The sequence below is a fragment of the Nicotiana sylvestris genome, chromosome 7 (assembly GCF_000393655.2).
Source record: "Nicotiana sylvestris chromosome 7, ASM39365v2, whole genome shotgun sequence".
Lineage (NCBI taxonomy): Eukaryota > Viridiplantae > Streptophyta > Magnoliopsida > Solanales > Solanaceae > Nicotiana > Nicotiana sylvestris.
In genome coordinates this window covers 173,193,712-173,218,981 of record NC_091063.1, presented here as the reverse complement: position 1 = coordinate 173,218,981, position 25,270 = coordinate 173,193,712, and the positions used below count along the sequence as shown (strand labels likewise).

Sequence of the window (25,270 nt, the reverse complement as noted above, 5' to 3'; positions counted from 1 at the left end):
CGATTTCTTTTTTTAATTTTTTACCTTTCTTCTGGAAAAATATAGGTACAACCTGCAGCAGGCCTTGAAAAATTATTAACTAAACAAACCAAGCCATGATCCATTATGTGCGTATCAAAACAACAACAATAACAAACCCAACAAAATCCCACATGTGGGTCTGGGGAGAAGAGAGGCGGACCTTACTCCTAACTTATGAAGGAAGAGAGACTGTTTTGATAGATCCTAAGCTCAAGAACAATGTTAGTCTTGTTGGGATAAAATTTATCTATTGTTGGGATGAGTTATACCTGGTCTATTGCCAAATGTATTAACATGTTATTATTAAGAAATAAGCTAAAATTTATAGTTCTAATTTGTGTACATTTCAACGTCAAAGTAGAAATACCCGTATCCTTTGCTCTAGATTCGCTCCTGGATACGCCCCTTGTATTTTAAAATTAAATACTTATACTCCTCATACTATGAAATCCTACACATATACTCCCTATATCTATAACTAAATATATTAGAATATAATATTATGAGATAAACTAAAACTATAAACAGAGTTTTCCTCATTGTCATTTTAGCTTGTTTATTTAGTTATTTATTCTTTAGGTTCAAAATTACATTAAATTTACTTTCATTTGTTCTATTATATAAGAGGTTTAACTATTTTTAGAAAAATAGGGATAACAATATTATATTTACGAGTGACCAACATTACCTTCTTCAGAATCCTTCTACGAATGGACAACATTTTAATAACTCCAACGCAACAGCTAGGGGTGTACATAGGTCGGGTTGGTTCGAATTTTACAATTACCAAACCAAACCAATCGTGTCGGGTTATTAAATCTAAAGACCAAACCAAACCAATAAAACTCGGGTTTTTCACTCTCGGTTTTTCTCGGATTTTTGGGTTATTCGGGTTTTTTCGGGGTTTTTTTCCCAGTAAAATCTTTGTAGAACAAAACATATAAAATTGTGCTCAAAATATTTCTTTAATCCTAGTAAGATACAACTATATAAAATATTTTCCAAAAAAATAATATAAAATATGAGATGTGTCATGACATTATCCTAAAATATTCAACAATAAAGATAATAAAATTATGTAATATAAATATTGCTAATTAAAAAGCCATAATAAAAATAAACATAATCTAACAGTACTAAGTCATGATAAAATAAGTAGATTAATAAAGGAGTATTAATTACATGACTAAACGCTAAAGAAAAAATAAAAAAAGGTTATGCATTTTTATCTAAATTATTGCAAAATAAAAAAAATAGATATTCAATACATTCACGTTCGTAGTATTGAATTGAGTGTCTTTTGTTAACATTAATATTGATTTGATTTTGGTTTAGGCTTTTGTTAGTTTACTTAATTTACTAATGTTAATGGCTATAAACTTATTGTAACATTCAAAAGTTCTAAGTACAATCTTGAAATAATACCTTAAAAGATAAAATTATGAACATTTTAAGAAATATTTATAAATACATCACAATAAGTATATTTATATAAGTATTAAATATATCTAAAATTTCTATATATGTAATATCGGGTTGGTTTGGTTTCGGTTTGATTTTCTTTAGTTAAAACCAAACCAAACCAATTATGGTCGGATTTTTTTTTTCCAACACCAAACCATAATCAGATTTTTTCTCGGTTTGACTCGGATTATCGGATTGGTGTGATTTGTCGGTTTCCCTTGTACACCTCTAACCACAACCATTTAACTCAAATGTCAATTTTCTCGTAAATAATATTTTCTCTTAATACAAGGGAACCAATAGAGCCCGTTTGGCTTCGCTGATTTAAGTGGCTGATAAGCATTAGGTGCTGAAAATCACTTTTAAGTGCTGAAACTGATTTAAAAAATAAGCAGTTACGTGTTTGGATAAAAGTGCTGAAATTAATAATAAGCAACTGAAGAATTGGGTATACGAAGAGTTTTGTTTAAAAAGAATTATTTTAGGGATAGAATAGTAAATTTTTTGGTCAAACCTAAAGTGCTTATAAACTGAAATTTGATAAGTTGGGGGAGACCAATTTATTGCTTTTGACTTATTTTTGGCTTATAAGCACTTAACTTATAAGCACTTTTAATTTTACCAAACGCGTAGATAAGCCAAAAAGTACTTATAAGCCAGTTTGACCCGCTTATAATCTTAGTCAAACACCCTCTAAGTTATTTTATGGAAATTTTCGTTTTGCCAACTTTGAATACATTTCACCCTTAAGAGAAATGAAAAAATAATAAAGAATATCTTTCACCTATATTAAATACAGTCAAACCTCTCTATAATAATATCCTTATATAATAGCCATTCACTATAAATTCGAGCTTTTTCTTGGAATCGAATATTATGTTATATTATAATATATGTCCTCTATAATAACACTTCACTGTAGTAGCCAAAAAATTTCTAAACAAACGAGACTGTTATAAAGAGGTTCGACGGTATACGAATTTGATAAGTCATAAATGATGTATGTGTACGGTGTACCTGAGTTGGCGCATTATTTAAATGCAAATTAAATAGAACTCTGCAAAATTTAATTAACTATCAATATAAACTATTTCCATATGTAGAGAAACTTTATAATTCATAAAAAAATTCTGATCTGATTTTAACATATCTACTGATTCGATCTAAATGGACAATATATTTAGCAATCTCAATAATGTAAAAACATGCTCATTTTTTAAATATTTTTCGTGATAGTTTTTATATTATTATTTTCCATCATCTATTTTGATACATACACAGCTTACCTGCACATGGAATGATAATGATTTTGCCAGATTAAGTAAATTATTTTTTAAAATGGTATATAGTAAGAGAATCTTTTCTTTTTATTGGTACAGTTGACTATGATATGAAATTATATTTTGCCCGTTAATGTTTTTTTTTTTTTTTAAAAGTTAGTATTTCACACATAAGAGAATTATAGCAGCTAGACATTCCAAGATATCATGAAAAAGGACAGTTTCAGTGCACAGAATATTCCCTGTTCACACAGGATTCGAGGAAGGGTCGTATCCCAAGGGTAAAACGTATAGACAGCCTACTCTAACACAAATATTAATGACTATTTCCACAGTTCGGTCTGTAACTTATAAGTCATACGAAAATAATTTTACTATTGCATGCAGGTAGGGGTGTTCATAAAAATCCAAAAATCTGAACCAAACCGAAAACCAAACTAAACCAACCAAAAAAAACCGATACTTAATGGTTTGGTTTAATTTTGGTTTTGAAATTTAAAAATCGATCAAATTTGGTTTGGTTTTGGTTTTAATATAAAAAAATGAACCAAACTGAATATAGGAGTAGCTATTTTAAATTTATTATTACACCTATATATATGTATACTTTTATACAAAGTTTCAAAAATTTTATAGTAAATGTTAATCGTTTGCACTTTTAGTACAAGTCTTTACCTTTACATTCTAGTTTGACTGGTAGTTTTCTTTTGTTAAGTGTAAGAATCTATTTCATGTTAAAAATAGTATATTTTTAATTGAGTCCTTAAATTATTCATCACTATTTGATTCAATTATCATCAATATATCTTGGTAAATAATAAATTTCTCAAAGGGCAATTGATTTGATAGTATTACTGATCACGCCCAACTATTCCTTATAAAAAGGACAATGCGGTCGTTGCAAATATAATCCGGTTTACAAGTTCAGAGTCGAATCCCACAGAGAACTAAGGCTTAGCTACAGTTGTTCACTATCACCAAGAAGACAAGCTTGAACAATTCCTAACTTATAGATATTTAGATTCTTGTGTTTAACTAATTGATTAACAAATTAAAATAATAAATTAACAACTAAAGATACTAAGAGTTAGAGACAAGATTAAGGAGGTCTAGAGTTATGATTTCCCCAATTGTCGGAATCCTTCCCGCTATGTCTTCTATAATTTTGCCTAAGTATTCTCTACCGATCATGAGCACTCTTATTACCGTAAATCTCTCCCGAGTAATCACGACAATTTACTAGACGCACTCTCCCGAGCTAGCTAGCTGGCTTTTGATACAACTCACATCAGATCGCACCCAAGACTTCATTATCCCTAATCCCGCCTTTAAACCCTCGGTTATTGATCCCTCATATACTATGGGAGTGGTGTTGTTCAACAATTACCTAAATATGCACTCTCTCCCGAGTTATGCATACTAAATAGGCACAGCTAATTGAGAGCCCTTCAATTAACTCAATAAGAACGTAGTTGAACAAATAGAGATTATACTACGACTCAATTATATAAAAACATAACAAGAATTTATCCTACAAAAGGTTCTATCAAAACTCTAGATAACAAATTAGCTATTCATAATAGTATGTAAAACTACAATACTAAAAGTCATAACCAACAATGAAAAATAGGAAGAGGAAAGAAAAAACTTGTAGAAGAATTCTCAAGCCTTGCTCCTATTGTGTCTCTGCTTCCTTAGGTCAAATCTATGTCAAAAATATGTCCAATTCTTTTCTTGGCCGGCTTCCTTGGTTTAATATAGGGTTTAGGGCTTAAAATCCCGTGTTTTGCACCTTGGTCCCTGAAATTTACGCATCCTGCCGCGGTTCCACCGCGGTCGCGCCGGAACCGCGGCCAAACACCCTCTCAGATTCTTCAGTTGTCCGCGACTGCCCTCTGCCGCGGTTCTGCCGCGGTTCTGCCGCGGTCGCAGTTTTTGACCCTGTTTCGTTTGAAATTTGGAAAAACATAAAACATGAAAGTTGTAGCTCTTTGAGTTATATTTCCAACCATATATTGTGGAGCCAAAATAGAGTTTAGAGTAAAAAGTTATGTCTATTTTACTAGACAGTACGTAATATGCCTCTTCGAGTTTTTGTTTTGTTGTTTTATCATCCGTTGATCCCCGAACACGATCCCGGCTTAATTCCTTGAGCTCTTACTCAGACTTCAAAGCTCCAAACTACTTAAATTCATTTTATAACATCTATATAGCTCGGAATCACACCTACAAGGCATAAAACACACAATTAGTGCAAAACACTAGCGATTAAAGCGCAAACTCAACTAAAGTGCAGTAAATTAGAGTGTAATAATCGACTAATATACGTAATTATAGCCTATCATCAGTTACGTTGAAAATGTGGTTGTCAAAATATGTGTTTGGTAGTATATGTCTTATATTTAAGAAAAAATCGACAAATAACCGCAAAAAAACGAAAAAACGACATAAACCGAATCAAGAAAAAATCGACTTAATTAGTTTGGTTTGGTTCTAATATTTGAAAAACCGACTTACTTGGTTTGGTTTCTTTTTAGAGAAAAACCGATCCAAACCGAACCATGAACACTCCTACATGCAGGGGCAGATCTAGCATTGAAATACTTTGTTCACGCTACAACAAAATAAGTATTTAGCGGTAATAATTTTGTGGCAATAGATTAATAGCCGCTAATTTATTTATGGAGAAAGATTACTGGCAAATAAATATTGGCCAGAAAAAGATACTCTTGTACCGGCAACCCAATAAATTGACACGAAGTATAAATGTGTATATATAAATCTAGCAAAATTATAATAAATAATAAATATGAAATCCTAACTTTAAAAATATAATAATTCAAATGCAATATATATATATTAAAAAAATTAAAGATTGAAACAATAAAATTTAAATCATGAATTCGCCTCTAATGGCAGATCATATTTACAATCTCATTCTACACTCAAGTGGCTCAGGCTTCAAATATCTCACTTCGCCTTCTCCTCTGATCTATTCACCAACCCATCTTTCTCAATTAAAAAACGGCAAAGGGCCAAATATATCCCGGTGTTATGATAAAAGGTTAAAATATATTCTCGTTATACTTTAAGTTCAAATATATTACTGCTGTAATACTATTGGTTCAAATATACCTCATTTCCATTAAGTTTATCCAAAGTGAACAATCCAATCTTACGTGACATTGATATTTGATGAGGTGGATGCTACATAGCTTGCCACTTCAGCGCTTCTAACCCATTTTACCCCTCCCTTCTATTTTTTTTTCACTGCTAAAATTTTCTTCCCCTCCACTACTATTGCCACCATTACCGATCATAAAAAATATTGTATTTTAAATTTTAATCTTTTATACGTGGATTAGGAGAAAAAAACTTAATAGTACTATTAATGTAGGAAAAAAGATAATCAAACATTATCTCAAAAAGTAATTAAAAATACAGATGGAATCTCAGATATAATAGTGTATCAGCTGCTTGCTGGCTTCTGTTGTGCAAATCTCGAGCACTACCTTCTTCAAAATCTTTGTATAAGTGGACAATATTTTTGCTCCTTTAACACCACAACCACTTATTCAAAATGTCAATGCTTTTCTCTAAAAATCTTTTTTCTCTTAACACAAGGAAACAAACTAAGTTGTTCTCAAAAAATCCTCATTTTGCTAGTTTTGAATATAAATTTTCATCATTTGAGAGTGATAAAAAGTCAGCAAACAAAACTTGTTACCTAAATTGTCACTATGGCAAGTCTTCACTTTCTTCTTCTCCTAATAAAGCAAGTAATGGTATAGGAATTGTTGAGTTTTTCGAAGGAAAAAACCTTCTTGTCACGGGTGCCACAGGGTTTCTCGCAAAAGGTATTTTCTTGTATGGTCTTAGGCAATCATCATCTCTTAAGCTAGCTTTCGGGATCGAATTAAGCTCAAAATTCAATTATTCGTGTTATCAGAATCAGAACCGTCGATTTATTATTTTACCCGATGTTTGGTTCCTATCTTATATTGTCACTGTTCTAGATATATTGTGTCCATGCTTTCGAGTCCTGGGCGGGCGGGGGAGGTTAGAGTCCCACATCGGTTGGGTAGAAGGCTAGAGCTAGCTTTTGGGGTGAGTTAGACCCAAAGTCCATTCCTTTGTCATGTTATCATAGCCAGATCCATCCATTTACTACTTTACTCGATGTCTCTAGATGTCAAGTCCTAGGCGCGTCGGGAGGGGGGGGGGAGGGGGAGAGGGAGGGGTGAGAAGGCTACTTGTATATCCTTATATGATATTGAGCAATCTTCACCTCTTGAGTTAACTTTTGAGGTCCATTTTTTTGTCAATATTCACGACCAAAAGAAAAAAGCAGGAGATAGCTACGGAGCCATCAAATAGGGGTAGAAACAGATATTTGCTATTTAGTGCCTAAATTTGTCCGTCGCTAATTTCTTTTACTAAGTAATTTAATTAGCCTTTGATAAGGTCTACTCACATTTATTTTCTTTTAAAAATCATATACAAGTAAATCCTTTAAATTGATAATTCATATTATTCAATTATGATGTTGAGTTTCTAAAGTTTTTTTAATACGATGAGTAAGAAGGTTTGAAGATCTTATGAAAAATTAGCATCACTAATATCACTTATTTGACCTAGTACATGCATTCCTTTCTTAGAAAAATAAAGAAATTGCATGCATGTCTACTAATGTGCTTATTTGTTTCAGCTACTAATAAATTTCAAATAAAAAAAATATTTTGCAGCTCTGATAGAAAAGTTGCTAAGAGCAACACCAAAAGTAAACAAGATCTACCTCCTCATCAGAGCAAAGGATAAGGAAGCTGCATTTGACAGATTAATAAGTGAAGTATGTTTATTAATGTTTTCTTTCTTCATATTTCAAGGGATTTTTACACAAATAGCTAGTCAAATTCACTGTTTACTTTTCGTATTCGGCATACACAAATTTTTTATATATATATATATATATATATATATTCACCGACTATATTTAGTTAAAGTGGTGGGGTGAGCGATTATTTAGGTTAATTCATCTACTTTTGTTTTACTATTTTAAATTTACGGTCCGAACTAATTATATTTTTTCATCAGATTATAGAGTCAAAATTGTTCAAATGCCTAGAAGAAATGCATGGTGAATCGTACAAGTCATTCATACAAGGCAAATTGATTCCTATTGCTGGAAATGTTCATGAAACAAACCTTGGAATGGATATTGTTACTGCTCACCAAATTGCAGAAGAAATTGATTTGATCATTGACTCTGCAGCAAACACCACATTTGATGAGAGGTTCTTTTTATTTTATTTTTTATATTAAGCTTTTACAAAAATTCTTATATAATTTAACAAATTACTCCCATTTGTACTGTTAAGGACGTTTAGCACATTTGACTGCTCGACCAAAAATATTTATAGCCCCTAGCCAGTATATATATATATATATATATATATAGAGTTATGACAGCTCGATGTACGAAGTATACATCCTTCACGCAGAGTCCAGGAAGGGCTGCTGCCCAAAGGGTATGATATAGGCAATGTACCCCGGTACAAGTATCACTAATCGATTTCCCGGATCGAACCTGTGATTCATAGGTCACATGAAGATACCTTTACCGTTGCTCCAAGACTTTCCTTCCAGCTATTTTTTGGACGGGGACTATTTAACTCAATTTTGTGCTAACTTACTGCCCATTTGATATGTCTAGGTATGACTTAGCTCTTGAAGCTAATGTGAATGGTCCATGTCAAATCATGATGTTTGCCAAGAAATGCAAGAATCTTAAACTTCTTATGCATTATTCCACCGGTATGCATTTGGATATTCTTCAATAATAATATGCTTTAATTACAATAATTCATTATGAGTTATTTTTATTTATTTATAGCATATGCCAATGGAGAAAGAGAAGGCATGATCCATGAGAAGCCATTTACCATGGGAGAAAGCATAACAAAGGAAAAAATCACTTCAATTTCTCCCTATACTAATTTTCCATCCCTGCATGCTGCCAATGAGTTGGACTTAGTCTCACTGTTTAAGAACGCTATTAAAAACAATAATGGCTTGGAGCAAATAATGAAGTTTTTAGGAGTTGAGAGGTACGTTTATTCATCATCTGATACTAGCTTATACGAAGGTAACTTTACTGTTGTTCTAAGTAGAATCATATGTAAACAAACAAAAAAAAAAGGATAATCTGGTGCACAAAACATCCCGTGTTCATGAGGGTCTGGGGAAAGACCGCATTCCAAGGGTGTACAGTCAGGGGCGGATTTGGGTAGCAGAAGAGTGTTCACCCGAACCCCCTTCCCCGAAAAATTATACTGCGTATGTTAGGCAAAATCTATTTTTATCTCTTTCTCTCTCTCTCTCTCTCTCTATATATATATATATATAGAGAGAGAGAGAGAGAGAGATATATAATGTTTTGAATCCCCTTGATATATATAGCGCAAATTTATAGCTTAGTGGTCAAGGGGTCCAAAACCTTTATGAGGTCACTAGTTCAAATCAGCTTGTCCTAACGATGGCTGATTCCGAGGCTCCCTTTCTGGAGAATCCGTGACCTATAGGTTATACGAAGACAATTTTATCGTTGCTCCAAAGCGATCTTCTTCTAGAGAACTATATGTAATCAATTACCTATTGATGTTTTGTAAATTAAAAAGGGCAAAGGTACATGGATGGCAAGATACATATTCATTCACAAAGGCCATTGGTGAAATGATGATTGATAGCATGAGGGAGGAAATACCAATACTCATTCTTCGTCCTTCTGTAATATCGAGTTGCTATAAAGAGCCCTTTCCTGGTTGGATACAAGGATTCAGGTGCAATATTCTTTTTTCAACTTATTTTTCTATTATCATTAATAAAGATTTAGGGTTTGAGCTTTGGGTATTTGTTAAAAGCGCTTTACTCTTAATATGAGACTTTTTGACGTGAATTCGGAGTAGAAATGGCGTGGGATAGCCACTTTTTAATAAGGTATTTAGTTTTTATCCAGTATTTTTAATATTGAGCAAAAATAGCCACAACTTTATTAAAATTAATACGAAAAGATGTTTTTATCCTTTGTTCACGAGTGATGTGTAAATATTAAGGAGATGGTGTCCTTAACATTTATACTGCACACATGAAGTTAAAGACGCCATATCCTTAACCTCTACACAACACATATGAAGTTAAGAACATGATGTCTTAAAGTTTAACAACGGAAGGTGCAAATAAAGGACACTTTGTCCTTAATATTTACACAACATTCATGAAGTTAAGGACATCATATCCTTAATATTTACACAACACTCATAAAGTTAAGCTCACTATATCCTTAACATTTACACTGCACAAATGAAGTTAAGAACATGAGGTTAACAAAAAGTGCAAATACAAATTAAGGACATCATATCCTTAACATTTACACTACACACATGAAGTTAAGGACGTCATGTCCTTAATATTTACACTATACATATGAAGTTAAGGACATGATGTCCTAAAGTTTAACAATGGAAGGTGCAAATATAGGACATTTTATCCTTAACATTTACACAACATTCATGAAGTTAAGGACACCATATCCTTAATATTTACACAGCACCTATGTATAGCACATGAGTATTTTCGTCCGGACTGGTAAAATTTATTAAGCACTGGCTAAAGAGTAAATACATTTTATACAGTAGCTAAAAAAGTAAAGACTTCTCTAATTAGTGGCTAATCTAATTAGTGGCTAACTGTACACTTCTCCCAAATTCGGATTTAGTCGAGCCCTAATACAGATACCGAACTCCCCAAAAAAGTTTTTCTATATTCCTAGTTATATTAATTCTTCTCCCCCTCTCTCTCACAAATTAGGGTGATCGAGCCTTTAATTTTTTTCTACGGGAAAGGCCAACTTCCCGGCGTTCTTGCTGATCCAGATTGTCTTGTTGATGTTGTAAGTATATGTACATATATCCAATAAAAGCTACTTTGTTTGTCCCAATTTAAGTGATGCAGTTCGGATTTCGAGAGTCGAATTTTTTTATTTTGACTTCAAATTAAAACATAGGATCTTTAAGTTTTTTTTTTTAAAAAATACATATTTGAAAACGACATAAAAAAATTCTATAAGTCACTCTAATTAATAGTTCAAAATATTTAAAAATTATATAATAAAAAATTACAATAAAAAAGTCATTTGATTCTCGAAATACGAACTGCATCACATAAATTAATTTTAGTATTATTAGTATATCAAATTACAATATCTGACTATTTTTTCACTTGATTAATTAATTAGGTACCAGTTGATATGGTTGTAAATGCTACAATGGCTGCAATTGCCAAACATGGATATATGCAAAGTCCAGAATTAAATGTCTATCATTTAACATCAATGCCTATGAATCCTTTATCATTCTCTCAACTTTTTGACTATACCTATGAATATTTCAGTTCATTTCCTTTTATTAACTCAAAAGGAAATGAAGTGGAGATTAGAAAGATGAGATACTTTGACAAAATTTCAGACTTTTCAAATTTTATTTGGGAAGATTTTTTCAGGCAAAAATATGGTATGCAAGATTTATCTGAAGAAGAGATTTCAAAATCTGAAAGGTATTTTAAAAGAAAGGTGGAATACCTCAAGCAGTTCAGCAAGCTCTATGAACCATACTTATTCTACAAAGGGTGGTATGATATTTTTCTTCTCTTAAATACGTGATTTTTTTGAATTTTATGATATTAAATATATTATATTATTTTTATTAGGAAGTGTCATTAAGGGTAAAATGTGAATGTTGGAATTAAATAGTAATTATTAAATATAAAAATACGATATTTTTCTTAAACGTAAACTCAAAATAAAAGTAAGACATAAATTTAACCGGTAATGGTATTAGTAGCAAAAATGTGGAATTTGATAAAAAAAAAAAAAATTAAGGATTTCTGAAGCCATAACTAAAACTAGCTAGCGATATATATTATGCATAATGAAGAGTTAATTCCTTGGATAATCACCCAACTTATGAAAATAAACCTACCAATTTTTTACTTTTTTAGACAATAAAGTCATTCCACTATTATTTTTTCACTCAAAAAAAATACTTATTTAGCATACCATGTCATATTAAATATGCTTGAGAATTGAGAGTGAATATTTATACATAATGATTATTAGGCCCAATCCCAAGTAAGTATAGATCCGTTATATGAATCTTTGTTAATCATGTCGCTTCACTTGTTGATCATGTCGCTCCATCTAAACTAATCTCAATTTAATGTTATACAACATAAATTTAACTAAAAATTCTCTGATTCTACTCCTAGAAAACATAAGATAAGAGTATATATACTAACATAACTAAAATTTAATCCCAACTAAATCATCAATATAAATGATTTCTTTCATTGTGCCTTAATTGTGAGATTTATTTCGATTTTAAGAGATTGTAGGTCCTTCGTGATAACTTCCTTCCACGAAATTTTACGTCTACCATATTCCCTTATAGTAACATCTTTTGCTACCATGATTTCACACCATCTAATTTGACTATTTATAAAGTTCTTTCATTTTTTATTTTTTTTTTGCTTATGTTGTTTTTCCCTTCTGCAAGGTTTCACAATGGAAACATGCAAAAACTAATGGAAGATATGTCAGAAGAAGAGACAAAGAGCTTTGAGATTGATATGGGAAAAATAAATTGGAGGGATTACTTCTTGAAAATCCACATTCCTGGTGTACAGGAGAATGTATTGAAAGGCAAAAGAGTACTATGATTACTTCTTGAAAATCCACATTCCTTCCTTGATTATGAAGGGAAAAACTGGAGATTTTTTTTATATTGCATTTATAAAGTTGTATTGGGTTTTTAAATTACCAAATATATTGGCGGCCCTTAAAGTTGTCATCATTTTTACTTAAACACCCTATTTTATGTCCGTTTCATTTTAACACTCCAACCATATCTCAAATGTATCATTTAAACACAAAATTCATAAATAGTCAACCATATAAGACGCGTGTAATTCACTTGCCAAAGTGATGAATAAAAAGGGGACATGTGGATTTAACTTGGACAAATTATAAAAAAAAAAAGTTTTTTAACAAGAACCCTATGCCACCCCTCAGTCACCCCCCCCCCCCTCATCTACCAAAAGAAAAAAATACAGGTACCTTTTTTGGATTTTTAGACCTGGGGAAGGGAGAAATTTATGTCAATTTTTTTCTTTCCTTTTTAGGTTGAAATTCCCTTCTTTTAGCTAACTGGAGAAGAAAAAAATTGAGTTGAGAAAAAAGGAAAGAAACAAAAAAGAATCTGGCGATTCTAGCAACCATCGGCCATTGCTTATTTCCTTTCCTCCTTCATCTCTATTATTCTACTTCGTTATTGTTTCAACTGATAAAAGAGCAGAACTGAAAGAAGTGACCGGGCATTTAATATTTCGGCGGCTACGATTAAAATAGGCGACATTTATTACCATTTTTGGTATTCCATCGTTATGGTATCAGAGATTCGTTCGTGTTATGTCTATTACTGATTTCATGGTTACGTTAAAACCTTGATAACATATTACTGTGGCTTGTCGCCTCTTTGGACCTGGCCGGAGTTCTGACTTTTCTGACGCCATTAATTTCGGCAATAAAATTTAAGGCAACAAGGTGATGGTGGTGAACTGGCGGAGGGAAAAATAGAGAGGAAGGGGGTGATGTGGACAAAGAATAAGAGGAAAATGAAAGTAAAAAAATGAAAAAATAGAAATATTGATTTCTCACGCTCGGAAAATAGTATAATACATGTAGTATGCCACATCATCAAATTGTGTTTAAAGGACACATTTGAGATATGGTTGGAGCGTTTAAATGAAACGGGCGTAAAATAGAATGTTTAAGTGAAAAGTGATGATAACTTTAAGGGGCTGCTGAAGTATTTGGCCTTTTTAAATAGAAGGATATGTCGTAAAAAAATTGACATAATTGTGAATGACTTAATATGTGACTCCCAAATTCCCGCAAGTGATAATCTGTTGTTTATATTTTAGTTCGAGTCACGAATTCATCTGTTGTTTAAGTATTGAGGAGAGGTGATTAGGTAGGACATGACATATATTCAGCTTGACGAGGACATGATCCTTTGATAAAAGCGTGTGAAAATTGAGAATCATGATATTAGATTACAGTTGTCAAGCGTAATTCTTTTTTGTATCTGTCTTGCTTTTTAATACCTGTAACACTAGTGTATTCTGATATTTTCATTTTGCAGATATCTAATACTATCGACTGCTTCTTTTGCTTCGGTTATCTTCTTCTTCTTTTTTTCCTGATGGTGATTACTATTTTTCTTTATATGAATTCTCCTTTGTTGTGTTTCCTTATGCTATTTGTTGTGATTACGTGTTTCTTGAGCTGAAAGGTTTATCAGAAACAACCTCAATACCTTCTCAAGGTAAGTTTAAGGTTAGCGTACACACTAGTTTACCACCAAGGTAAAGCGCACTTTTTCAAGGACGTCTTTATATTTAGAACTCGAACCTGAAACCTTTCGTTAAAGAGAAAGGAATAAACAACAAGTTAGATTTATTAATAATAATTAATATAAAAGATAATAAGAGCAGTGATGCTTTATTTGTCCACTTTATAGTACTTTTCACTCAATATATTTGTCCATTTCCATGTACCTTCTTAGCTATCACTCAATTATAATTATCACACACCACACTCCCATCTTTTCATGGCTGAGGAAGAAAGCAGCACCACCGCAGCTCCGCCGTGTGAGTTTGAAACCCGGCCGGCAGGTAACACCGAGCACAGCTGGTGCAAGGCGGTTCCCAGTGGCACAGGGATAACAGTCTTGGCTCTCCTCTTATCAAAATCACCTGACATTTCAGTTCTCCAAAATGCCCTCCACAAACTCCAAAATTCCAATCCTATCCTCAAATCCAAACTTCACTATGAACCCACAACTAACTCCTACTCTTACATCATTCCCTCCACTTCTCACCTTCAAATCCAGCCGTTCGATCTCTCATCAACGGCTCAGATTCTTCAACAGCTCAAAAACCCTAATCACACCTCAATCTCCGATTTTCACCTAATCCTCGAGCACGAAATCAACAATAACTCCTGGGCAAATGTCGCCACGTCGTCTGATCACTCCGACTCTGATGTTCTATTCGTGAGCATTTATAGATTAAGCGATGAGAAATGGGCAGTTACTTTACGGATTCACACGTCAACGTGTGACAGGGCGGCGGCGTTGGCGTTGCTGAGGAAGTTGCTGGAGCTGATGAGTAGTAAGAAGGGAAAAGGGATGAATGAAAATGAAGGAGGAAGGGCAGAATTGGAATTAGGGGAAAAGATGGAGGTTGGTTTGGGAATAGAGGAATATATTCCTGCTGGAAAAGCTAATAAACCATTTTGGGCACGTGGGATAGATATGGTTGGGTATGGATTGAATGCACTGAGATTTGCTAATTTGAATTTCATAGATAGTGAATCAACAAGAGGATCTCAAGTTGTGAAATTGCAGTTGAATAAAGAAGATACTGATCGCATTCTTGATGTAAGTTTATATCACATTATTATAATTTCCATGTTTTCCTTTTTAGTTTCCTTAATTTAATAAAAGAGAGCAGCCCGATGCACTAAGCTACTGCTATATACGGTATTCGGGAAAGGCCGGATTATAAGGGTTTATTGTACGCAACCTTACTTTGCATTTCTACAAGAGGCTGTTTCCACTACTCGAACCCGTGACTTCCTGGTCACATGACAACAACTTTTAGTTTCCTGAATTAAGTAGACCGATAATAATATTTCATCAAGAAGATAACACAATAGTTTGAGAAATTTATTCATATTCGGTATTTATACTAAACTAATTGATTCATATGTGTATTTATATGCACTTTTATCACTTATTTATTAACTTTGTATTTTACCTCAAACTACTATTTCATTAAAAAAAAACAAAAAAAAAGGTTAATTCGGACTCAATATTTACATCAAATCACATTTGATGTAATTTTTTCATATTTATATGTGATCTGAACTTTAGGTTTCTTTGATGTTAGCACTCTCTGTTAGGTCGTGATACAAGATATGTGTATTTCACCGAGACATCATGGTTAAGTGATATGTATGCTAGTTTTAATTTTTAACTGCTAAGATTAAATTATTTGGTTTGATGTAAATACTGGTGTAAGTATTTACCTACATTAAACTACATATGTTGTGACTTCTATTTCTTTCTTACAAGAAAATTGTGTTATTAGTTTGAAAATGTAACAATAAGGTCTTCTGACTCAATGTTTACATCTAATCATATTTTGGTAGATTGAGGTAAAAATATAAAGTAAATGAATTATAATTAGGTGATCAAAGTGCATGGAAAGACACATTGAAAAAATAGTTAGGTAATCTCTTGGTTTCATTTTTTATAAAGTTAGGCAAAGGTAGACCCAATAAAAACTTCTTTGGTCCCATTATCTTGTTATGTTGGTTGAAAATTTGCGGTCCTTGTTGAATGCAGGGTACTATTCTCTTCACGTGATGTACAACTTTACATATGCATGTACTATTTGTCGAAAAATAGATATACAGGTCACATGTGAAACATAGAGTATGTCAACAATAGCATGTGGTGAAATATAAGTTTTCTGGCTTTAGTACAAGGCCTTGGATTCTAGCGTTAGTCATAGTTTCAGTGTTTTAATTCAAATGATTCAATATGTAAGAGCGTGATACGTGATGTGTGGATTAGGACATGTCACAAGTTCGAACCTTGTCGTAGAAAAAAAGGTGGTATTTAGGTGGTGACGAGTAAAGGGGCAACCCATCATCCCCCAAGTTCCGTGACGTGCACCGCTGTCTCGGAGATTTCTTGGTTGTCAAAAAAAGGAAATTGGCCCATGGGGTCTAAACCATTGCTCAATTTAGAACATGTTTGTAGCTTGATTAATGGTTTAACTTTGGACACTGACAAGGTACAAATACTTTTAATGGTGAGGTTTAGAAGTTAGTTACATAGAATTGTGTACGGTAAATGTGAGTTCGTTACCTTAAAAAAGAAAGTAACCTGTCACAACCCCCTGATTGTAAATGTACATAGTTTGCAATTTAGTCCGAAAAGGAATATTAGCAGATAACAAAGTCTGAATTTTGGCAGGGCTGCAAAACAAGAGGTATAAAATTGTGTGGGGTGTTGGCTGCTGCTGGATTAATTGCAGCTCATTCCTCCAAAGACTTACCTGAGGATCAATGGGAGAAGTATGCAGTTGTAACACTTATTAACTGCCGCTCAATTCTTGATCCAGTGCTTAGCCCTGATTTTCCAGGTTTGTTAATGCATTCAACTTCCATAAACTGTTTACCTTTTCTTGTCCATAGTTTCAATGATAAAGTGATTATTTTTGCAAGTATTTTCTTACTCTCTCTGTCCCAGGAGTTCTCCTTATTTCACTCTTAAAGGTCAAAATTGAATATTGGCCAATGAGGGACTCAAGTAGTTCACTATTGTCGCTCCCGCTTGAGGACCAACGACCTCATCCACATGTCTGTAACCACTTCCTGGCTACAGACTATTGTTCTTTGCACCCATCTGGCCCCAGTTATAAGTCACGGCTGGTACCACTTGTGACGTCCTACAAGTTAGTCACAGCTAGCACCCCTCCATAGTCCAGGTCACTACTCCTTGCATCCTACCAATTGATTACGGCTAGCACCCCTCCCGAGGTCCAAGCCATCACCCCTAGCACTCTCCTCGACAGCCACTTCAATTTACAGCCTCATGTGTTGCTAAGCTACTATGCTACTAATTGTTGTAGACTAAGTAGAAGAGCCCGACCTAAAAGACTAGCCTATTGGGAGTCCATCTATCTATATCTCATTACCTACATTCATTGCAATCAATCCGGGACTCAATTGGTCCATGGCTAATTACTTCCAATTAAATACCAAAGTTGCTATATGTGACTTGCAAGTTTATTAATTGCACATCATCCATTTACTTGTGAAAAGCTCAAACTATCCATAGTCTGCTGGAAACATCCTATTAGCCCTTTAACAAACATCCGGTGTCCGGCACCCACATTGGGGCCCGATTAAATCTGAATTCACATTGGAAAGTCCCACATGTGGGGGGGGGGGAGGGGTAAAGTACTCCCTAACAAAGACACTTTAGCTTAGTGCTTGGGCAGGTACTCCGTACTCCAATACCTTCTGTTGCTCTTATATTTAGTAAAAACTCTCACCACTCTTGAACTTCTTTGTCATTTCTATTCTTGTACCCTAAAGATGTTTACTGCACAGAGTATATTAAAATGATGACCTAAATCATGCAGGTTTTTATCATTCTGCTATCCTCAACATGCATGACGTCAAGGGAGGAGAAGATTTATGGGAGCTGGCAATGAGAAGTTACACATCTTTTATCAATGCAAAGAACAACAACAAGCATTTTTCTGACATGGGAGACCTGAATTTCCTTATGTGCAAGGCCATTGATAATCCTGGCTTAACGCCCGCCTCTTCACTTAGGTCTTCTCTAATCTCTGTGTTTGAAGACCCCGTGATCGATAACTCCAGCACAGTGCATCAGGAAATTGGATTAGAAGATTTCATCGGCTGTGCGTCTGTGCATGGGGTAGGCCCTTCTATTGCCATATTCGATACGATTAGGGATGGACAGTTGGATTGTGCATGTGTTTATCCCTTCCCTTTGCATACTAGGGAACAAATGCAGGAATTCATTGGTGAAATGAAAAGAATCCTTGTTGACTGGTAGCAAATTACAGGAATATTATTGATGATTGAATAAAAGCATTATGTTTCCCACTCATGTTTAATGAATTGCACTAAGTTCCCTGAAGAACAGTTTCATTGTGACAATAAGTTTCAAGTTCTTGTTCTTTTTCTGCTTATGCAAGATGCCGAGTTTGTCAACTCCAAGTAGGAAATCCATAGGCCAAAGAATGACTCATTAACAGAAAATTGGCTAGCTTGGTCACTTTTTTATTCTTGGATCACTAATTTGCTTTGTGTGCTTACTTCCCTGATTTGTGGCGGTAGGGATAGAATCCCTCCACTTTTAATCAAAGGTTCGGGTTCAAGTTTTGTAAATGGAAGAAATCCCGATAGAAAGCATTTCTCCCTTTAATGAGCCTTACGACAGCACAAATACAGATTAATTGCCGACTTAACGAGAGTATTAGACACCGAGTAAGAAACAATAGAAACATTCCCTAGATTCTAGCGGATGGGTAGATCGATATAGAAGTTATATTCTGTAGAACATTCTTTTTTTGGTGAGATATTAGTATATTCACTATATCTATTAAAAAAAATTTTATATAGCATAAAGTTTAACAAAAAAATAAAAAAAATTCCATGAGTCATTCATGTCCAGTTCCTTATAATACACTACCTAACTACTCAAATGCTGCAAAACTAACACTAAACTTACTTTTCCTCCAACTAACATGCAGCCAACTACTTTGTTTTCGGCTAATTTTGTCTAACACAGTGTTTAGTATTTAATATTTGACCAAATCAAAATTAAATATATAACATGCATGCACCTCTTGATGATAAATCAAACTAACAATTTTCCCTTTTGAATATGTTTTAACCTAGCTATTTGACTAGCTAGATAATTATGCCTACTACATACTTTAGTAAAAACTTGTGACTTGACAAGAAAAAAAGGTGAAGGGAAAAATTAAAATGATAGAGATGAATATCCTTAAATTGGCATTAATTTAAATTGAAAGGGCAAAAAGTAAATAACAAAGGATATTTCTCATTCCATTCTTGTCACTACAAATTTACATTAACTAGTTGACACTAATTTAAAGAGAAAAACAAAATGATAAGATTACTTCTCTAATGCTTTCTCCTCTCCAATTCTACCTCATGGGGAAAGCAAAAGGAAGCTTACCTAGGATATTTGATGGTGTCTTAATTTACACTAACTCTTTAATACCAAAAAATAAAATTAAGACTTAAAATGTAATTACCTCCTTAAGGTATATATCCTTGAATCTATTTCTCCATAGGCTATCGTCACACTAGAAAAATAGCTGACCTCAACGTGTTTGGAACTGAAACGTTCTAGTTGTTGTTATCGTATCCTCACACTCGAAAAGTGATACAAAAGTAACAATATACCTTGTATCCGTCCCAATTACTAATATAATCCTTCTGGATCAAGGTCAAACATGATAAATATCGCACTACTTTATAGAAACTCCTCTACTAAGTCCCCAAAATCAAACTTCCCATTGCAGCATTCCACAGCATTGACCACTTCTTGAAATGCAGCAACACTGCATGGCACCACAAGTCCATTTGTTTGTTGAAAACCAAACTCATTATATGTCTTCTCCAACAAAATCTTGAACAATGGATGAGAAAGATAGCTCGTTGGCACCGCGAATCGTTCTCTTTCTTCCCCTACATACACAACAAAAGTTCCTTGTTTTTTTGAGGATTTAGCACTTGTAGGAGTAGACACTTGATCTTGATCATCTTGATCTTTTACAAGCAAGTTTTCAAGTTGCTCATGTTGTTGCTTAGCTTTCTTGGATAATTTCTTCATTGAACCAAACTTTTTACCTAGCATTTTGTAGAAAGATTTTGAATTGTATGTAAGTAGAAGAATAGAAGAAATTAAGAGGAAGATGCAAAGAAGGAGAGACAAGTTTCTTGATTATTGCATTTGAGAAAGAGTGGGTGGCAATGGTTTTTGTAGTGTGGAAGGAGGGGAAGAATTTCTCAAAGAGGGCCAGCCTTTGACTTTAAAAATTGGAAAGAGGGTATGATTGTGGTGGTTTATTTGTCCTTAATTAAATGTTGTCTTATGCACTTTTGACTTATCAACAAGTTATAATAGCATCATTTAGTGCATATCAAACTTGGCCTATATAAACCAAGGAATCCTAGAGTTATTATAGAGGTAGTAGTTGTTAGTGGCAGAAGCAGGATTTTTATTAAGTGGATTTAAAAAATAAATATAAAAAGTAAACACACGAAGAAGTTAAGGAAAATCAATATCTAATATATAAATCAAGGAAACCTAAAGTTATTATATAGTAGTAGTAGCCAGTGACAGAAGCAAGATTTTTACTAAGGGGGTCCAAAAAATAAAAAATAAAAAGTAAACATACGAAGAAGTTTGACCTTATATATGTACAATATAATTTTCGACGAAGGAAATTCGACCGAATCCCTCCCGCCTACCTAGCTGCGCCCTTGGCGGTAGCATGTGTTTACACTACATCAATTAATTAACTTAAAGGTTACACATTAATGAAAGTGAAATTACATATGTCATAATCATAATTAAGTGATAAAAGTTCATATACAAAACACATGTATATCATTGATTAAGTAAACACCGGCTGAGGGTAAATATTTTTCGAATGCTAGTGTTTGAGCTATTTGGGATTCCATTAGGAGAATTATTTCACCATATAAAAAAAATTAATCTCCTTAATTAGGTAAATGGATGGTAGATCTAGAATCTAGAGTTGGTTATATCAAATTATTTAAAAACATTTTAAAAGAAAAAAAATCACTTTCTTTAAATAGAATTCTAACAGCATGCTATACTTTAGCCGTTAATCCATAACTTAAAATGGAATACTGGATTAGTTACAACCAATAGATTCCTTTCTAACCAACAAAAATAATTTTAACCATTACATAATTAAATCAAGAATCAAGTTTTAAGTTAAAGTATAACTTATTAAACTTCCTATCAACTAGAAAAATTGACTTATCACCAACCCTTCAATATATTGGACGGCTGAAAATGGTGGGTACCCATGAAACCAAAAATTAAGGGATTTTAAAGTATATATTATAATTAAAAAAACTTCCAATATTTATCACTTTAGGTGATTAAAAATTAGTCAAGCGGCCAAATTTTTTTTTAAAAGAAATAAAAAAGAATGAAAAGTTGAAGAGTGGAGACCCATAACATTTGGAGAGAAGAAGGAACAAAGAGAATTGGGCAAATAAGTAAACAAGGACGGCACTACTTGCCAAATGTAAAATAAATGGTTGAAATTATGGGAATATTCCATCCACAAAAGGACATAATTAGAATTTTCATCCACTAAATGAACTAGTTTTTGCCCAACTAATTAGAATTTTCATATTCGAAATTTATTGACCCAACTAATTAAAATTTGCGTCGTATATGATATGTTCTTGTCGACCACAACGATTGAAACGACACGAAAAATCCCGACACATGAGGTGAAGTGCCGACGGGGGGTATTTGGGAAAGTCAGCCTATTGGGGGTCTCCATTCAAGCGACGATACCAATAAGAATAAAATTAGTGACAGACAAATTCTATAACTAAATAGCAAAATCAATTCTTACTTAGTAACGGTTAGCTACAGGTTATTAAAAAAATCTTTTAGCTACGAGCGATTTAGCGACGAAGTTCGTAGTTAATTCTAGTTTTCTTAATAGTGATGCTCTGGAAATAGAAACAATCAAAATTAGGAATATTTTCCTTTAGTATTTATGCCTAATTTAATATGTCTTGGACTAATTGACAGTACTAAAATGTGTACCTTATTCAAGGGAGAAAAGAGGGTTAGAAAATTTGAAGTTTTATTAGAAGTATCCATAAAGGCTGTCTTTTTCACAAAATTCAAACTCTAGAAGAATACCTTATATTATAATATGAGTAGTATTTATTTTGTTCTTCCTTTTTTTCTTTTCAGGATATTGAAGAAAGGGACATCATTCTTTTTTTTCATATTTTTCTTATATATTGGAAAATTATTATATATATATAAAATAAGAGCAGTGGCTTTTAGAATATCTAAAGAAAAGAGTACAATTGGATGTACTTTTGCTTCGAGTAACATCTAATTAAAAACTAACCATGCAATTTTTAATTCCTTATATTAAACATTAAAAGTAAATAAGACACAATACATTCTCAACGTATATTATTGAAAAAGTGTGTACTTCCTAGATTAATTACTCCTATAATTTAAGTTTATTAGATTTAGTTTTTTTAGAAAAGATTCTAATTTGAATTAGTGAAATTTTACTTGACAAAATAACAGATTCTCATCTTCTTCCTTATGTTTATTTCTGCAGCAACAACAACGGTCCAGTGTAATCTCACAAATGGAGTTTGGAGAGGGTAATATGTACGCAAACCTTACCCCTACCCCGAGGGACAGAGAGGTTGTTTCCAGAAGACCATCGGCTCAAAAAGGCCTTATGTTTATTTCTGGTTGACTAGAATTGATTTTATAGTCCTTTACAATTTATTTTTTAGTTTTATATTTTTTTCACAAGAAATTTTTATTTTTACACATAAGAGATATAAAAATAACACATAAAAGAAATTTTTATTTTTATTTGTAAGTTGTATCGAGTAAAATGATGCTTGTAATGAAAACGTGAAACATGTTTAAGGGGTAAAATATGTTTTAAGATGTAGATAAATTAAACATACTTCTCCTCTTATTCAGTGACGGAGCAAGAACTTTTATTAAAGAAGATTAAAATATGAAGAAGTAAACAAACGAAGAAGGCCAGGGATGTCAATATGTATAGTATATGTCCATAATATTTTTATAGAAAAATCTAATTACATAGAATAATTTTTCAATAAAGAAGTATCGATTGACACTCTTGAATACATGTGGCTCCACCTCTGCTCCCACCCCCAACTTCCCCTCCCCACCACCTCCGACCACCACCAAAAAGGGTAGAAAAACAAAATGTCTCATGAAAATAAGGTTCAAGTTGGTACATTTGTTAAGACTAAAAGAATAATTACCTTTAGGGTATTATTATTTTTAGCCCGCGCCAGAAACTATTTACATCTGATAACCGAAAAAGTGTATAAAATGTGTATAATATTTGTATATAACATACAGAATGTATATATATACAAATTTTATACATTTTTCTGCTATTATCTTTACAGCGGCTATACAGTGTCATTTTTCCTATATTTATTATTTAGGATCTTTACACAAATAGCCAATTGAATTTACTGTTTACTTTTTCTAGCTAATATACATAAATTATACATAGTTATATATATCCACCATCTATGTTAGTTTAAGCGATTGAGTAAGTGGTTATTTAGTTAATTCTTCATATAATCCTGAGGAATAGGCCCCCTGGGTTTCTGTCCAGTTGAGGACTTAGACCTAATTCGGGATTAAAGCCCTTTGTCTCAGGATTTGGGCCCCAAATGAGAAATGGGGCTATTTGGTTATTAGAAGAGAAATGAAGTGGTCATTTAAAAATAACCAAAGTTTCAAAAGTAATCGAAATTTAGCCACTTTTCATGTAAAGATAAATCTGAACAAAAATAGTGTTCAAAATCCGGAAAATACTCTAGCATAATATACTGGAGTTCCAGCATAAGTATACTGGAACTCCAGCATAATATATTGTAGTTCAGTATAATATACCAATCCAGTATAATATGCTGAAGTTCATACACAGGTGCTCCAATCTCCAGTATATTATGCTGGAACTTTCCGCGTGTTGGAGTTCCAGCATAATATGCTGGAAGTTCATACACAGGTGCATCGATCTCCAGTATATTATGTTGGACCGGTCCCTGTTGCAGCAAAATAATGGCTATTTTTCAATGACTTTGTAAACGCTGGTTATTTTTGAATGACCAGTCCGATAACTAGCTAGTCAGTGCTATTTTAACGTTCTAAGACCATGAGATTCTTTAATCATAGCCTGTGCAGTTTCGGTAAACTTGATCTAAAACTATTTTTTGTTTGCTAATAAATAATAACCAATTCAAAGTCTGTTTGATTTGATTCACAATAAATATTAAAATAATTATAGTGGTTTTAAAACTATTATGAGGAAAAAAACAATGACTACAACTATGTAACATGATATGCAATAAACCAGAATTATATTATAATGCATAAAAGATTGATCCTTGAAAAAGATAAACAAATTATAAAAGTAATTCCTTGTGTTTACAAGGTTTTGTCGAAATAATATACTTAAAGTACGATATTAAGATATTAATTTATCTTATACAGTATGTTGCTGCAAGATATTAAAGTACAACAACAACCCAGTATAATTCCACAAGTGGGGTTTGGGGAGGTAATATATACGCAGACCTTACCCCTACCCTGAGGGGCAGAGAGGCTATTTCCAGGAGACCCTCGGCTCAAGAGAGCAACAAGAGACAATATATTAGTCCTATCAATAGACTCAGAATAAATAACATAAAATCATAACATAAAATAACAAAATAACAACAATATAAGAAATACGAAAAGGATGAAAAAAAGGTGTAAGGTATACTAATATCCAATAGATACAACCCTGCATCAGTAGCTGATCAGTAGCATCCTAAGAGTAACTCCTAAATGGCTAGTCTCACTCTAGTGCGCTGTAGTAATATTCACAAACTTCCCCCTAACCTACAACATTAATGCTCGACCTCCACAATTTCCTGTTAAGGGCCATATCCTCAGTAATCCTAA

At 33.1% G+C, this 25,270-nt stretch overlaps 3 protein-coding genes across 3 annotated transcripts; 2 read left to right on the top strand and 1 right to left on the bottom strand.

The window, feature by feature from the left end:
- The first annotated feature begins 6,345 nt into the window (after window positions 1-6,345).
- On the top strand, window positions 6,346-12,536 carry LOC138874162 (fatty acyl-CoA reductase 2, chloroplastic-like). The gene is made up of 9 exons (XM_070152670.1): window positions 6,346-6,622; window positions 7,511-7,614; window positions 7,860-8,059; window positions 8,479-8,579; window positions 8,659-8,872; window positions 9,443-9,604; window positions 10,632-10,713; window positions 11,059-11,450; window positions 12,374-12,536. Exons 1-9 carry the CDS (start codon window positions 6,346-6,348, stop codon window positions 12,534-12,536), a joined length of 1,695 nt encoding a protein of 564 aa, XP_070008771.1.
- Window positions 12,537-14,368: 1,832 nt separating this feature from the next.
- On the top strand, window positions 14,369-18,595 carry LOC104238976 (uncharacterized). The gene is made up of 3 exons (XM_009793508.2): window positions 14,369-15,319; window positions 16,925-17,093; window positions 18,099-18,595. The coding sequence occupies exons 1-3, from the start codon at window positions 14,489-14,491 to the stop codon at window positions 18,539-18,541; spliced, it is 1,443 nt and encodes a 480-aa protein (XP_009791810.1). The 5' UTR covers window positions 14,369-14,488; the 3' UTR covers window positions 18,542-18,595.
- Window positions 18,596-19,542: 947 nt separating this feature from the next.
- LOC104238975 (auxin-responsive protein SAUR19) lies at window positions 19,543-20,456 on the bottom strand. The gene has a single exon (XM_009793507.2). The coding sequence runs from the start codon at window positions 20,375-20,377 to the stop codon at window positions 19,994-19,996; it is 384 nt and encodes a 127-aa protein (XP_009791809.1). The 5' UTR covers window positions 20,378-20,456; the 3' UTR covers window positions 19,543-19,993.
- Window positions 20,457-25,270: the final 4,814 nt, after the last annotated feature.